Source organism: Chinchilla lanigera, unplaced genomic scaffold (genome assembly GCF_000276665.1).
Source record: "Chinchilla lanigera isolate Chin_1 unplaced genomic scaffold, ChiLan1.0 scaffold00016, whole genome shotgun sequence".
Taxonomy (NCBI): domain Eukaryota; kingdom Metazoa; phylum Chordata; class Mammalia; order Rodentia; family Chinchillidae; genus Chinchilla; species Chinchilla lanigera.
In genome coordinates, this window is record NW_004955417.1 from 13,891,380 (window position 1) to 13,905,562 (window position 14,183).

A 14,183-nucleotide genomic window follows, 5' to 3' on the forward strand; every position below is an offset into this window, starting at 1 on the left:
TTACATGAAGGAACCACATTCCATTCTCATAAATATTTGTCAAATGACTGAACATTTCAGAAGCATTTTCCATCTTATTACTCACTTCTTTGTAATCATTTTAATGTTTTCATGTTATTCTAAGGTGATGCACTATAATGTTAATTTTTCCAAGAGCATTTAAAGTTGTTTCTAAAAGTAGCAATTTCTGGGTGTGGTGGCGCACGCCTGTAATCCCAGCACTCGGGAGGCTGAGGCAGGAGGATCTTTGCGAGTTTGAGACCAGCCTGGGCTACAGAGTGAGCTCAAGGCCAGCCTGAACTGCATAACAAGACCCTGTCTCAAAAAGACAAAAAAAGAAAAAAAGCAATGAACTTCTTTGTACATATTTTCCTCCTAGTGTCTTAGGATTTTTGCTACCATTAGAATGGGTTTCTAGAAGTAGAGTTTCTTGTTCAAAGAGAAGAAATTTTTCTTTACTTAAAAAATTGTTATTAAAATATACATCAATACAAAAGTCACCATCTTATATTTTAAGTGTGCAGTCCAGTAGGGTTAAGTGTATTCACACTGTGGCCTAACCAATTTCCAAAACTTTTTCATCTTGAAAGACTGAAGCTCTCTTCCCATTAAGCAGCTTCCCACCCAACCACTATTCTACTTCCTGTTTCTATGAATTAAATTATTTTAGATACTTCGAAGAAGTGGAATTTTGCAGTATTGCTCATTTTGTGACTTCTTTCACATAAACTACTGTCCTCAAGGGTTATTCATGTTGTTGCTTGGTTAGAATTTCCTTGTATTTTAAGGCTGAATAATATTCATCTATCTATCTATCTGTCTATCTATCTATCTATCTATCTATCTATCTATCTATCCTCTACCTATTTCACATATAATTTACCTGTTCATCTGGACACTGGACTGCTTCCACCTTTTGGCTATTGTGAAAGATGCTCAGTGAACATAGCGGTACAAGTATCTTTTCAAGTCCTTGCCTTCAATTCTTTTAGATAAATACCCAGAAGTAAAATTGCTGGTTACTTGGTAATTCAATTTTCAATATTTCTGAAGAATTGCCATACCACTTTCCATATCAGCTGCACCATTTCATATTCTATGAATGGTGTGTGAGTGTTCTAATCACTGCACATCTTCTCTCATTATTTGTTTACTTGTTGTTTTCTGTGTGTGGGGTGGTTTCGTTGTTGTTGTTGTTATTGTTGTTTTTGCACTGGGGTTTGAATTTAGTGCCTTCTCACTGAGATACATCCCTGTCCCTTTTAAAAAATGTTTTTATTTTGAGACAGGTTCTCACTAAGGTTGTTAAATGGCTCATGCTGGGCTCGAGCTTGCAATCCCCCTGTCTCAGCCTCCTAGAGTGCTGGGATGACAGGTGTACACAACCATATATTTTCTATAATAATAGTAGTTATCCTAATGAGTCTACTTGTGGCTTTCATTTGCATTTCCTTGATGATTAGTGACACTGAACATCTTTTCACATGCCGTCAGCCTTTCTATATCTTTTTTGCAGAAATATCTACAGTGTTAAATTCCTTTACCTATTTTTTGATCAGGTTACTTGTGTTTTTGTTGTTGGTGGGTAGAATCAAAGAGTAGAAATGTTTTTAATAATCTTGATAAAAATGATGGAACTCAGTTTTAGCAGGATGGTAACATCTACCCAACCCCACAAGGGTGCCTATGTCAGCAGAGCCACGCAATAAAAAGAACAAATGAAAACTTTATTAAGTTGGTAAGCAAAATTGAGTGTCTCATTATAACTTTAAGCTATACTTTTGATGGTGGCAGAGAAGCTAGTCAAGAAGCTTTTCTTCTGTTCTGTATGTAAAATGAGATGAATTGTTACCATTCTCAGAAATTCCAGCCTCTCTGATTCATCAATTCCTCCATGTGCTGGGAGTTGAGACCCTGCCCTGTTGCCCTCCTAGAATACCCTACTTCAGGGAACTGCGTTGTTTACACACCCTAATATCAATGATTAGCTTGTACGCCATGCCGATAACCCTTTTCGGTCTTCTTTTCATTTCTCAATAATTCTAGGACACACCAGTATGCAATCTTTCCTCACTTCATAAGAAAGCATAAAATGCTAAAAAAATGAGCTGTCTTTGGATATAATCTTTTTCTTTAAATATAAAGTTCAATGTTGAGAAACAGAAAATGTATTAATTACTTAAAAAAAAAACTGTCCACTGGTGGTCACATTGTTTGCTAGGAAATAAAACAGATGTAGCAGTTAGGAAGCAGGTAATCCCTAATTAACTCCAAAATACATACACTTTATACTGAGCGATGAACTTGTGAGCTGAAGAGGTGGTAAGTATACCAAATAAACCAAGCAACTAGGGCATAGCAGTAAAAAATGTAGAAATGATCTACTTGAATGTACTGTATTTTGGTTTGGATCAAACTTTAAATTTATATTGTGTCTGTGATATTAAAAAAGTCCATTAAAATATAAGAACTGTCACAGCAGAAAAGTAAAGGCTGGAGGAGTGAAGGCCGTAGTCTGCATCCCCGGCCGCCGGCCTTCCCTGGAGCACTGCATGGCGTTTGGGGCCCGCTCTGACCAAGCTGGTGAGGACATGAGTGGAGAGTTCATGGACTTGTGGGTGTCTGGCCCTGAGACAAGACTCCAAAGGACCTTTCAGTTGCTTTGACTATCGGAAGGGCTGGCAAGGAGGAAGACTCCAGAGAGCATAACAAAGATGACTGTTTTGCGTTCACAAGGAAACTAACTTCAGTTCCAAAATAAACACTTCTTTTCTTTTGGTATAGGAATGAAACCCAGGGCTTCACGCATGGCAGGCAAGTGCTCTGCCACTGCGCTGCACCCCAGCTCTAAGGAAACGCTTTCTAATTATTAGAGCTCTCTGAACACTGATAGGGTCTAAAACAGGACTGAGCCGTCTCCGGAGTCAGGGAGCACCGGGGAGCCAACACACGAAGTAGAACAGCCCATCCTAGAGGATGTCGTGAGGGAAATTCAGTCGTGGGGTGGAGGCCAGGGGAGAAATGCACTCCACAGCTCCTTCTGCTCTAAAGATTCCTTGTTCTCTTATTTACTCTGAAAGAGACTTTATTTAAGCTTGTGGTGGGGTGGATTCACCTACATAGGGGAAACCAGCACTCACCCGCGATAATGGCGCTGGTTGTAAAGAAAATATGGTTCACCGGCACCACCGTTGTCATGTTGTAGAGCTTCGTGGCTTGATTCAGGAACCTACAGCAGAAGGTACTTATTGAAGCTCGGGTTTAGAGATGCTCAGGAATAAGTTAACAATGACTTCAACAAATGCATGTTCTTTAGCTACAACTACAAAGGGAAAGGAAGTGCAGCGAGAGGGCATTTCCAATCAGCAGTCATAGCTTATATGCATCTGATGTATGAGATCAGATGTCAGGTTTTATGGTCTGTTTAAACCAACAACAGTAACAATGAAAAGCAATTAATCATATTCTGAGGCCACAGAAGTTTGAGTTGGAAGCGATTCAAGCTGCTGGACCAGTATCACACTGGGGCTGATTCATTAGGATAGGCCCTAGAATCTGTTAAATATCATATCTGGGGAATAGTGGAGCTATCCATTGACATGCCACGTGCCAAGAAAGAAGATGGAGAAGTAAAGGAATGTTTAATGTTTCAAAAACAATGCTCCGTGCTCCAGCTGCGCAGCACATGTGGGAGCTCAGCTTCCCGCTCTGACCACCGGCAGGAGTTCAGGTTCCCACATTGTGCTGTGCTGCCCCGTTAGGGGCTGAATTGTGTGGATATCACCCGGGTGCTTTAAAAAGGCATAAATGGTTAGGTCCCAATCTAGCAGAACCAAGCACCTTCCCCCCAAAAAAGCTTTGTAGGTACAGATCAGCTATGCGTGTAGGGACACATGTGCGTATCTACATGTATGTTCACATGTTATATGTCCAGACAAACTTCCTCAGGTAATTTTATTGGGCAGCCAGCACTGAAGCCATAGTTCATGGTGTGACAGGTGCGGGACTGAAATATGGGCAAATGGACACAGTTCACCTTTAATTCTGTGTCTTTTATATTCTTGAAGCATAGTACAAGGACAATCACATTCTCATTAAGTCCAAGAGATTCTATAGCGTATGGACCCATTTGGAAGAAAGACAGAAGAAAAATAATAGCAAGATCCCAGTATTATAAACACACTCAATCTTCTGAAGCATGCTAAACAAAACAGTGGCAAAACACTGGGTTTCTCTAGTAACCCTCCACAGGCCTTGCCCACATCTGGCCCAGAACAATTAGATTTACTTCCACTACCTCCAGCAGGAACCACTCCCATTCTGACTGGGCTTTGATTACCTGGCTGGCACTGGGGTGGTGCTTTTGCGTAGTGCTCTGGACTGAACAGAAAACTCTCTGGGCAACTCAATAGAATGCAGCAAGCAAAGGCACAATCACACTGTGAAACGGACGGGAAGTGATTAGAGCAGATGGAGGTGGGGGAGAGCGGACAAAAATTAAAAATATTCCATGTCACCAGCATTAAGACCCAAGAGAAACATAAAACAATCATTCTGCAATCCCAAGGGTGCAAAGAAAATTCTGGCTAAAGATGCAAAGTTCTGGGGAAAGGATTTTGCTCCCGGCCAAATGTCTGGTTTTGTCCATCTCTGGGCAATTAATGAACATGAGCTAAGAAGTGAAGGTGAAGGGTTCACGTATTTCCTATATTTAGAATGAAATTCTGGATGTGGACCTGCCCCTTTGATTTATTGCAAATGACAACCTGTGTACGATGGATATTAATTACAAGCAGAAGAGCATCAGGAAAGCATCAAAGCGCACTTAGCTGGATTAGGGCCTCACTTTAGAATGCAGAAGATGTGAAGGCGAGGCTTAGTAAAAACCTATTATTGGATGTGAAGGACAAGGCACAAACTGTAGGCTAAGCTGTAGGCTGTTCGCCCTTAGCAGTCGAAGCTCATTTTAATTATCATCTGAAGCCAATTAAGACTCATGCTCAGAGAAGCACAGGAATGCTGAAAGATCAGTGAGGAGGTAGATGCTAACTTACTTGACTTGGAAAACACAAGATGCTATCATGATGATAAACATGATATAGAAGATGGGATAAGTTAGCTGCATTTTATCCATCACAGAAAAAGTGATCATGCCTGAGACAGCTTTTACTGATATAACAGTCAATGAGGCTGGAAGAGAAAACAAAAACGTAAGTAAAGCACATATTTGAAACAGGACTACAGACTCAGATCTTAGGTTTACGTGGCGGAGGCGCGAATGGCCTGGTTATGCCTGGAAGAGGGCGTGACACGAACCAAGCGGTAGCTCTGCTCCTCAGGCTGGGCTGGACTTCAAGCGTGTTTCGATCAGCTGAAGGCCTGTCGGGGGCCTGCCTGGGTGGGTTTTTAATCTTTGGAGCAATGATGCTTACTTTCCGGCTCTGGCTGTTGAAAGGATGCTGTGGAGATTGGGATTACCGGTGCATGGCAAAGGCAAAAACAATGAAGGGATGGGATAAGAAAAGTCAGGCTGCCCACGTGCCATTTGTGGGAAAATATTAAACCACACTAAAAAGCCAAATAGATGCAAAAACTGGAAGTTGGAAAGCACCTTCCTTTTGGAGTTTCCTAAGTGTTGTACTATCTCCGAGTGTGAGCCTTTTGTTAGGCGCCTAGAAGTTGTCTTAGAAATGCTTTTTGACGGACGACAGTGGGCAGCTGGACCAGGGCTGAGTATTCATCTCTAGGAATGAACCCTAAATCTGAGATTTGCATAGGCAATATCCATCTCCTGCACGAAAGAGGGGCTCATCCCTTATGAGAACATATTTTTCATGGGCTTCGAATAGCAAATAAGAAAAATGGACTCGATAAAGCTACAGCACCGTGAAAGCATCGAGTGTTTTCTTCTTGGGTTCCTACAGGGAGAACGTAGGACTGCTGTTCTGTCTCAGGTCTTTTGAAGTTACTATTGCAAACAATCCCATAGTTTGGCTGAAACCCACAGAAAGTTCAGAAATTATTTTTATATGAAATCAAAAGCACTGTGAAGGAGAAATATTTCCTTTGTTGCTGCTAATCTATTTTGTCATAATATATCTGAATATTTTCCTTTTAACTTTTGAAAAGGTATGATTTCTATATACATATAAAGTATGTTTAACGTAGCAAGTCAAGGCCAACCAGAAAGGGCCTCCTACAATTTCCTTTACCCAAACCTGAAAATATACTATACCTTGAAGGGTACTAGGGTATAATTTCACATGAAGCATTTTTTTCAGTTAAAAGTCATAATTAATAAAGGAGACAAAGTGATAAATTCAAAAAACAGACCTCCAGTCCGACCTTGCAACCAGGCTTTGCTCCAGCTTAAAATGTCTTTTGACCCGATCTTTTCACATAGTTCAGATGTTTCACTGACTGATTATGACAATAGTTATAGTTTAGCAAATCTAGGAATTTTAAATATCTGTAGAGAGCTATGTGTCACTTGATGGCTTGGGTCTCTAGGTTAGCTCTTCAAGGACCTTCATTTCCACCCAAAGTACTGCCTGAGATTGGAGTACAATGCGGTCGAAGTCTTGTGGTCTGACTGCCCAAGTCTCCCAAAGGGCTAATTAATGGAAGAGGAGTTGGACAAGCTGTTCCATTAGCCTCAGGGCCTCTGGATTGCAAGAGACTCCAAGGGTTTTTGAATTTAACCACCTTCTGATCTTAAATTATACTCAAATACAAAACAAAAAACTAGAATTTTAAATTAAATTGCTAAACAATCAGTTTCTATAGTTAGTGAGTATATTTGCAAAGCATACACAGTCACCAACTGCTTAATCACTGTGTGAACTGCAAGTTATTTCTAAACTGGTGTCAAGTATTTTAAAGCTGTTTTTGGGGGTGGCTGAGGATCATAGGTGGATACACCAAACTGCAATGGCATATCATTCTAAGGTATTTATATGTGCATAGAAAAAAGGCAAAAGGAAGTTTGTTAAGATACTGTCAGTTGTTTTCCATAGCACTTCAAATAAGAATAAACTCTAAGCTCATTTAAATGTCTATAAAACTACATGTTCATAAAAAAATAGAAAATGCAGAATATCTTGGAGTGAAGAATCAAAGTCACCCATAATCTCAACTGTCACCTCCAAATCATTTTTAACATTTGGGTGCATTATTATTGCTCCATTTTTAAGTTTGAATGTATCAAAACATGTGAATCACATGGAACACACTACATAGGAGTCTATTTTCTATTACTATTAAATACTTTCTATGCCATGAAGGATTCTTCCCAAGCCTGACTTTTATTTACTGTAAAGAATGCCTTTGTATGAACGTATGTAATTTATTTTGACAATTCTCTATTTTTGGATATTTAGGTTGAATCAATTTTCTTTTACTATTAAATATGAGGCAGCAGTGAGTGTTCTTGAATATAAATCTGTCTATCATTCGCCTGTTTCCTTCGGAAAATCACATCAAGGGGAATTACTGTGTTGACAGCCACTGTGAAGGCTTCTGAAACATCCTGGCAAGCTGCCTTTCTGAGAATGCCAGTCCCTCTGTCACACTGTGCTACAGTGCTCCGCGACATGGATCTTTATAGTTTTCTTTGTTTCTTTCTCTATTTTCCTTTTTTTTTTTTTTTTTTTTTTTTTGGTCTTTTTGAGACAGGGTCTCTCTATGCAGTTCAGGCTGGCCTTGTGCTCACTTTATAGCTCAGGCTGGTCTCGAACTCACAACGATCCTCCTGCCTCAGCCTCCTTTGTGCTGGGATTACAAGCGTGTGCCACCACGCCCAGCCTATTTTCCTAATTATCAACAACAAACATATTCCTCTGTCACAACACCATCATGTGCCTACCCTGTGCTTGAAATTTGGCCCTCTGCATTGAGTCTTAGCTCTTCCTCCTGTTCCAAGGACTTCTAGATGGGTAGATCCTAGATCAATGTCTCTTGTTTAAAGCCATCAGTATTTAATTTGTTAGTTCTGCCAAATTTTGACAAGTAGCCTGTGTTAAGGATGGAGATGAACTCTGCTTCCCCAGGTTCCTGACCTGTAGGAAGGACTCTGTTAGAGACTTGGGACCCTTTCAGAAGGGAGGTTGCAAGACTGTTACCAACTGTATATTCCACACTGCGCGACACAGCTCCAGAGAACACACAATCCCAACCCCACCCCACACCATATTTTGCCGGAGATTTTGTCGACACTTTAAGATTGCTAAAACAGTAAATCTCAAATATTCTCATTGCAAAAAAATTAAGTATTTGAGATGATGGTTAGGTTAATTAGCTTGATTTAAATATTCCACATGGTATTCATAAATCATAGCACCATTATGTATATCATAAATGTATACAATTATAAAAATTGTCCAGTTACAACTGAAATATGTGTGTGTGTGTGTGTGTGTGTGTGTGTGAAAGAAAGATCACAAACACAGGCAAAGGGAGCCCTTCACTGGAAGCCAGATTCCCTTCCTCCTGATTGCTCTCACTTTCTATTTATTTTTTTGTTCTGTTTTATATCTACCGCACAATATTAAGGCAACAATAAAGAAACACTCTGCCTATCACTCTGCTCCCTCTCATTTGTTTCCAGCTTTTGCCTTACGTGCTTTTGATCACAATAAATGCAGGTACAATGGTGTGTGCTATTTTTTCCATTTTATGTAGCGCTATATGTTTTGAAGCTGCTACCTGACTTCCATAAACTTTTTTTCTTGTAAAAGTCACCACAATTCATTGTAAAATACTCAAACAGTAAATAGAGCACAATGAAGAGGGGGCATCTGCTCTCTTATCTCTTACTGTGATTAGAACACCTCTGGCATTTCGCTGTTAAGTTCTTCTATCAGGCCTGGACATTCAGCTTTAACATGCCTTTCCAGCATCCACTGAGATAGCTGCATGATATCAGTCTTCCATCCTTGTATAAATTTCAGGTGTACAACATGATTTTATATATATTTATATAAATTGTTACCATAATCAAGTTGGTAAACACATCTATCACCTTGCAAGGCATTTTTGTGTTTGTGTGTAGTGAGAACATTTATTTTTAAAAAATTAATTAATTTTATTGGTACATTTTAGATGTACATAATGATCACATTCATCATAGAGAATTTGTACCTGTACATGATAGATCTTGATTAAAAGAAGAATCGGGAACATTTAATATCTACTCTCAGCAAAAGTTGAATATAGAATACACTGTTGTTAGCTGTCGTCATCATGTTGTATGTTAGATCCTCAGAACTATTCATCTTATGACTGAAAGTTTATTCCAGTTGATCAACAATTCAACATTTCCCTTCTGATTTGTCAACTACTTAATGATTTCTTAAAGAATCATCCTTTTATTGCTACAATGAACTAACTAGTTTATTAATTCAAGTGATTATTTCATTTTTTTATTGTATGGTACTTGGAATCGAATGCAGGACCTTGTACTTGCCAGGCTGGCGCTGTGCGTCTAAGCTATATCCTCAGCTCAGGTGATTATTGTATGTACTCAGTTCTAGGTAAAGTACAAGTAGAACCATCCTTTTATTGCCACAATGAACTAACTAGTCAATTAATTCAAGTGATTATTGTATGTACTGAGTTCTAGGTAAAGTATATGTAGTTTGCATAAAAGATGTGGTCTGTGTCTTCCTGAAAGTAATCTAGGAGGGAGACAAGCTCAGAAGAATGCAGTAAACATAGAAGTAGGATGTGAGTGCAAATCGTTGTGTGACAAAGAAAAAGAACAAGTATCCTAAGATCACTTGATCGTGAATGTAGGTTGTTCTGGATTCTCTTTGCTAATATTTCATTTGGGATTTTTTCTATCAACATTTGCAGTGAGGGCTGAGGATATAGCTCAGTGGCATAAGCATTTGCCTGGCAAGCCTAAGGTCATGAGTTCAATTCCCGGCACCAAAAAATAAATAAAATAAAATAACTTAATATCTGTAGTGAAATTAGTTCATAGTTTTCTATATTTGTGCTATCTTTTTCAGATTTGGGATCAATATTATCTGATCATGTTTTAAAAACATGTGAAAGTTTTCAAGGTTTGAAGACATCATTTTTGAAACTATATAGGCCTAAGTACTTTTTTTTAGGATGTGGCTTTTCTAACAACTTTATTTCTTCCATAGTTACTTTCATTTAAAAAGTAAGTAGTTTATTTAGGTTTTATGTCAATAAAGAAGAGTAATTTATTTAAGTTTTATCAAACATATATATCCTTTCATCCATTTATCTCCTCCATTCCTCTCACTTCTGAGTATTAGTGACTTTTTTTCCTGATAGAGGATGTATTTCATCAGTTGCCTTTTAAGGAACTGATTCTTGGGGCTATTTATGAATTTATTGCTGTTCTATTTTCTATTTCATAACTTTTTGCCTTTATCTTTATCGTTGTTTCTTTTTGCCTCTCTTTGATTTATTTCAGTATTTTTTCTGACTCCTTGAGCTGAGTGCTTTAACTTAAATTTAAAGCAACTAATTTCCTCCCAAGACAGCATTAGTGAATAACTATAGGTTTTAATACTGCTTTCACAATAATTCTAAAAATATGTGTTGCAATGAAATCTTGGTTTTTCCTTTACCCAGCTGTGTGCTGAGAACTGTTAGCATTTCCAGGTGGTAGGGTTTTGTTGGTTTCTATTTTTGTTATTATTTTCTGTTTTTATTTCACTGTCATCTGAGAATGCATTCTGTACTATTTCAACTTCCTGAAATTTATTGAGAATCTTTTTTAGTGATCAATTATATCATTAACTTTTGTAAATGATACATGGGCACTGGAAAGAAAGTGCATTCTCTGTTTTCAGGATTTAGAGTTTAGTATTAGAGGTATCAGTTCAACATTAAATATTCAGATCCTTACAAATAAGTACTATGCTTTGCAAATAATGTGAAAGTCACATTTATTTTGCCTCTTTATTTTGATGGTGGTTTGCTTTCTTTAAAAAGCAAAATCACTGAAGTGTAACAGCAAAATAAATAAATATTTGGATCCTTAATTTTAAACACATTTTTATTTCTACTTGTAAGAGCTTAGAGAAGCTATTTCCCTTAATATTAATATTTCTATTAGTATAGTTTGCAATTTTCTGAAGATTTTCTATAGCATATTGGATGTAATGTTTTGGATTGGATGCTCTCTCTCTCTTTTTTTGTTTGTGGTACCGGGAATCGAACTCAGGACCTTGCACTTGCCAGGCAGGTGCTTGTACAGTTGAGCTATATCCTCGGCCCTTCTCTCTTTTCTTTAATCAGGACAAATTATCCCTTCTGTCACAGTGTTTCCAGTCTTGGTTTTAACTTAGATAGTAATATCATGATCTACTTTCTTCTACTTTCAAGTTACCCAAGTTACCTTGTTTCAGGTAAAATTGGTGTATCCAGTGGAAGCATTTCACAGCCTACGGAGCCCATCAGGGAAGGTGCTGGTGCTGGAGCCTCTGTGTTAATCCTTGGTGGTTAATCATGGCTAGGCCAGGGGTAGAGGTCTGGAGAAGGAGCACCCTGGGACCTTGACTGGTGGCTGATTGAATAACACTGAGCTGCACTTGAGCAAATAGGCTGTGTTCAGTTTCAGAGTCTTTTTCAAAATCAACTTGAGAGTTTCTCTGATGTCCAGTTTGAGAATCTTTTTTATTAGGTAAACTTATGCCATTTATATTTATGCTCATAACTGAGATGTATGATCATAATTCTGGTAGTTGATGTATGTTCCTATTTAAAGTTCCTTTTATTTTCGATATTTTCCTATATACATATTTTTCCTTTTTTGTTGTTGTTTGCTTTTGTTTTCCTTATCTGCTAACTCAGGAAAAAAAAAAGCAAAATAAAGTTCCCTTTCTTTTTGTTATCTTGATTAACATTATACCTAAACACAGGGTAGCATTCCGTATTGTTTCTAAAAGTAATTATCACAAACACAAACATTCAATATAAAGGAGGTGGAGATATGAAAGTCCCAGCATCTCATTAGCCTGGGGCTTGCAGCCTGCTTCTGCAGTGTAAGTACAGCCTACAAAGTCGTAGCAAACAATACCCGATGTACGGGATGACTTACTGGCAAAGAAGAAGTAAAGGAAGAGTCATAAATAAATTTCTGAAAAGAGAATTTCCCAAATGTTCTGCGAGATCCCTCAGTGTTGGTACGTGAGAGGGAGGGAGAGAAGGAGGGAGGAGGGACAGAGCGACAGAGAGAGAGAGAGAGAGAGAGAGAGAGAGAGAGAGAGAGAGAGAAAGAGAGAGAGAAAGAGAGAGAGAGAGAGAGAAATACATTACAATACAGTGAATTAGCTGGGCTTGGTGGCGCACTCCTGTAATCCCAGCACTCGGGAGGCTGAGGCAGGAGGATCGTTGTGAGTTCGAGATCAGCCTGGGCTACAAAGTGAGCTCAAGGCCAGCCTGAACTGCACAGTGAGACCCTGTCTCAAAAAGACAGAAAAAAAAAAAAAGTGAATTATTGAAGTGTCAGATTTCTAGCCTTGCAAGGAACTTCTTTAAAAAAGTAAGTGAGCTGGTAAACAATGAATAAAAGAAACGTGCTATTTGTTTCATATTAGCCATATTTTAGTTTCCTAGGAAAATATAACAGGCTAGATCTCAGCAAGTAATTCCTTACCAGAAATAATTAATTAGGTTTATTAGTTTGTTTCTTTTAATATTTTTTTCAGTTGTTAAAAAATTCTCAAATTTTCAGGAAGTAAAATTACCAAGAAAATCCTCAAATGTATATTTAAAAGAATTAAATATATATCATTTGAGTCATGCAAGGCATAATTTGTGGAATTTAGATTCAGTTTCTTTCCTTCTTTCTGTACCAGGAATCAAACTCATGACCTCGCGCTTGCCAGGCAGGTGCTGTACCTCTGAGTTACGTCCCTGGCCCCAGCTTCTTTCTATAGGTCAGAAACAGTGATAAAGGAATAGAATTCTCAAGCCCTTTCCTTCAAACCTCACTGCTGACTTAGCGTGCCCTTACTGGACAACGATACAACGTATGTGCTTACCTAGAAGTGCCACCAGAGTTAGCAGAATCACAATGTGCTTCATTCCTCTTCTTTTATGGAAGTAGAGGAGAATGCAGAAAATTAATATTTCTAAAATCTAGGGAAGGAAAAGATGAAAAAAAGAGTTAAGCTGTGCTACATGAAGTCTTCGGAATGCCACACTTTTTGATTCTGCAACAGTCCCGTAAGAGTTGAGGGTGACTGCGGTTCCTAAGGGTGATTATAAACATAGGAGAGCACCTTACGGGGCCTCAGCCACAGGTACCCCACGCGCTCATCCCACCCACCCACGCAACTGTCCAGTGCTGGGCCCTGGGCCTCCAGTCCCATTTATCTAGACTGGGCCACACGCATATTTAGTAGCCATTGCACATAACATGGGCAACACCTAGCCCTGCCTCCCCGCTTCCCAGCTGGGACTTCCTGGGGCCTCTGGCCTCAGTATCTGTCCTGTTGCCCAAGCCAGAGTCCTCTCTCTCCTTCACTCTCTGTCGTTCTCTCTGGACTATGCAATAACAATAATCGGATTTGTCTCTGATTTCACAATTGTCCAGACATTCAGCAACCAGAAGAATAGTTTAAAAATACAACTGGGAGAATGAAATATTTAATTCATAGAGAATGGATACGTTCCATATGTATTCACAGTCATAATATGACAAATACTCATATGACCTCCCCCCAACCTAAGCAAGAACCTACTGGTACTTTGGAAGTCTCTCGGGTGCCCCTGCCCAGTTGCCCATCCCAGGAACCACTGTGCTGAATTTTGCATTCATCATCCACTTTTTAAAATAGCTTGTCATATTTGACATATTCCCAAACAACTTGTTTATTTTTGCATATGCTTGGCCTTCCTTATCCAAATAGAATTGTTTCACTTGCTTGCTATTTTCACTCTGCGTTATGCTTATGAAATCCATCCAGGATGATACAGGTAGTAAAAATATAAATCAGATCTAATTATTCCTTTGCTTAAAATTCCTTTGGTTTTCTAGCCCATTTAAATGAAAATACAATCAGCTCCTGGATAACAAAGCCCAGTCAGCTTCTTGAACCTTATTTTGTACTAGTCATTTCTGTATGTCCACTCTGTGCCAGGCACAATGGAGTCGGATTCCCTTCCCTTCCCTTCCCTTCCCTTCCCTTCCCTTCCCT

The 14,183-nt window shown here is 38.9% G+C and overlaps 1 protein-coding gene across 1 annotated transcript in view; it reads right to left on the reverse strand.

The window, feature by feature from the left end:
- Nipal2 (NIPA-like domain containing 2) overlaps positions 1–14,183 on the reverse strand; it is a gene marked incomplete at its 5' end in the record, with an annotated part of 54,601 nt that overhangs the window by 4,129 nt on the left and 36,289 nt on the right. Inside the window, 3 exons of the mRNA XM_013512702.1 lie at positions 3,141–3,229; positions 5,055–5,190; positions 13,026–13,122. Of these exons, the coding sequence (XP_013368156.1) occupies positions 3,141–3,229; positions 5,055–5,190; positions 13,026–13,122 (322 nt within the window). The remainder of the gene's footprint in view (positions 1–3,140; positions 3,230–5,054; positions 5,191–13,025; positions 13,123–14,183) is intronic.